The sequence below is a fragment of the Dendroctonus ponderosae genome, unplaced genomic scaffold, assembly GCF_020466585.1.
Source record: "Dendroctonus ponderosae isolate FM_Combo_2020 unplaced genomic scaffold, Dpon_F_20191213v2 Dpon_F_20191213_7, whole genome shotgun sequence".
In the NCBI taxonomy this organism is placed as follows: Eukaryota; Metazoa; Arthropoda; class Insecta; order Coleoptera; family Curculionidae; genus Dendroctonus; species Dendroctonus ponderosae.
The window spans coordinates 2,852,748-2,855,318 of NW_026018916.1; the positions used below are offsets into that span (position 1 = coordinate 2,852,748).

Consider the following 2,571-nt stretch of genomic DNA (forward strand, 5'->3'; position numbering starts at 1 on the left):
TCTTGCTCATTTTGCCTCCGAGAAATGAGCAAAAACGGGACGGAAAACATGAAATTTTGCAATAATCTTGCGCCACCCTTGCACAAAACGACGATCATTTTTTTAACTTCATAGATAACAGAAGACTGTATTTTTTCTACATAACCCCCTCTGACTTTAAAGCTGGATCCGCCCCTGATTCTCAACACATTCACTGTTTGCGACACATTTGCAACAGTTTGGAAGGAAATACGAAAGATCTGAAGCGCTGGTTGTTCTTGGAAACACGCTCTTTTGCTACAAGTTTGGGTTACAAAATGTACTTCTTTTTTTGAAAATCGCAAAGGTATAAATTTTTCACTTAAGAGTCGAATTTAGACCAAAAGGCCACTTTTCAATAGCATCGTTTTCATATATAGTTTCGGAGAAAATCGAATTTGGAACTCGAGAGACTTAATCTGCCATCCACATTGTCTGCACACTTATTTGCCCCTAAGTCCGCTACTGTTAGAAATATTAAAAAACGAAAAAATGCCCTGCATTTCCACGAGTATTCGCTAGTGTTCTGATGTCTTGAAAAAATCGACATTGGCAACGGTTTGGGAGATAATTATTGCTGAATGTTGGGAACCGTTCGACGGTTCCATTTGCGCATACCTCCATTCTTTTGCCCATAACGTCGCTAAATGTCAAGATATTTCAAAAGTTCCAAAACCCCCAAAAAGCCCGAAGACGTAGCTATAAAAACTAGTCCAGCCCCATATTGGATAGCGGCAACAGCAAGGAAGTAAAACGAGTTCGAACTCAGAGAGAGTGCAACCTTTCGGAAAAAATGTTGAAAAACTATTTGGAAGAGTTAGATTCCAATGCATTTTTTTTTACCTACAGAAGCTCCTTTTTTAATTTGTGGTTTTGCTCTAAGTGTTTGTCTTTGTGTGTGCATAACATTAAATTGCAGCTAAATTTCTCGAAAGAGGATCATCTCTGAATTCAATGACAATATTCCAATCGCAATTCAAATATTTACATATTTAAAACTGTTAATAACAATCGGTTAGAATTCAGGACAAAATGCGTCAATAATTGAATTGAAGCGTGTCCTGACTGAACCTCTACTACATGACCCCCCTTGACTTGCAAGCTGGATCTGTCCTTAAAAGCAACTCAAAGTGGAGGTAGCATATTGTAGCACAGTCGATTATGATGATTTTACTCAAATTTCCCATTCGCTCGATTATTATAACATCATTTGCATTTTAGGTTTCGTTACAATTGTTGCACCCCGAGTTCGGGTTTTTAGGACATTGGTGCGGGGGCGTCATGATATCACAAGAATGGTTGCTGACTGCCGCGCATTGCATAAACAAGTAAGTTGTCCTCAAAATTAAACTTGTTTTAGCTATTTTTGCGCTGCTATTATAAAAAAAATTGCAAAGTTACACCCTCTGTGGCCAAACCGACAAAAACACCGAAACGTTTGAGCTTTATCACAGAGCGTTTGCTCGTAAATTTTAACGAATGTTCCCTCTATGGGTCATCCTATATCGGCACCTTGCCCAACTGGTCTAATTAACGATAAAATTGCTAAACTTGACAACAACTAGGAATTACCATTTCGAACCTCATGATAATACGAGTTGAAAATTTGTGTGACTAAAATTTTAATAATATTGAAGGAACCCCATTATATGAGAAGATTGCAGAAGTTTCGTCGTTAAAACTTGCTGCGTAATACTTGTGAGAATGATTATAAAACGCGCAACATGTCCCGCTAGCAAAGGGCTTGCTGGGTTTTGCTGTTGTTGAGCGTTTGTTCCTCTCTAAATTTTTACAGTATTACAACCAATGAAGTTCACATCCGAGTTTTTTTACATTTAATAAAGTTATTGATTTATTTTAGTGAGCTGTTCAACCTGCCCCTGGCGCCCCTTTGGACGGCAGTGCTTGGCGATTGGGACAGGGACATGGAGGAAATGACTGAAGAGAGAATTCCAGTGGAAAAAGTGATTCTACATGAGAGATTCCACAACTTCCAGCACGATATCGGTAAAATGATTATGCCTAGGCTGGATTTTTTAGGGTTGTCCAACAATGACCCGGTTATATTACGGGGGGCTAAAGCGTCGTAAATCTCTTTTTGTGTGCTGAGTTTCGAAAATAATATCCCATTATATGCTTGTAATATTTCCAGCGTCCGGTTTTACCACAAGTTTTTATTTCAGCTTTGATGAAATTGTCGAGGCCAGTGAAATTCACGTCCAAAACGCGAATTCGGGCAGTCTGCCTGCCCACAAAGCGACTGAATCACAATCAAACTGATTTTTGTGTCGCCACCGGTTGGGGCCGAGATCTCGAGGACGGTCTCTTGGCTGGCAAACTCTTGGAAGCCAAAGTACCCGTACTCGACAATGCGATTTGTAAGAAAAAGTACGGGCATGCTGTACATATTCGGAGCGGCCATCTGTGTGCCGGACACATCGACGGAAGCACCGGAACTTGTGTGGTAATCATCACTCATAATTGTACATACTTTCCTGACTGTGTTTCAATTCCAAATCAAAATTAATTCCTGGGTTTCAGTCATTTATTGTC

At 39.8% G+C, this 2,571-nt stretch overlaps 1 protein-coding gene and 1 long non-coding RNA gene across 2 annotated transcripts in view; one reads left to right on the top strand and one right to left on the bottom strand.

Moving 5' to 3' along the window:
• Positions 1-2,571, bottom strand: part of LOC109539251 — a 17,406-nt gene that overhangs the window by 12,649 nt on the left and 2,186 nt on the right. The window lies entirely within an intron of this gene.
• Positions 1-2,571, top strand: part of LOC109539249 (tryptase beta-2) — a 7,513-nt gene that overhangs the window by 2,305 nt on the left and 2,637 nt on the right. Inside the window, exons 3-5 of the mRNA XM_019906885.2 lie at positions 1,240-1,346; positions 1,880-2,025; positions 2,202-2,482. Coding sequence (XP_019762444.1) covers positions 1,240-1,346; positions 1,880-2,025; positions 2,202-2,482 — 534 coding nt within the window. The remainder of the gene's footprint in view (positions 1-1,239; positions 1,347-1,879; positions 2,026-2,201; positions 2,483-2,571) is intronic.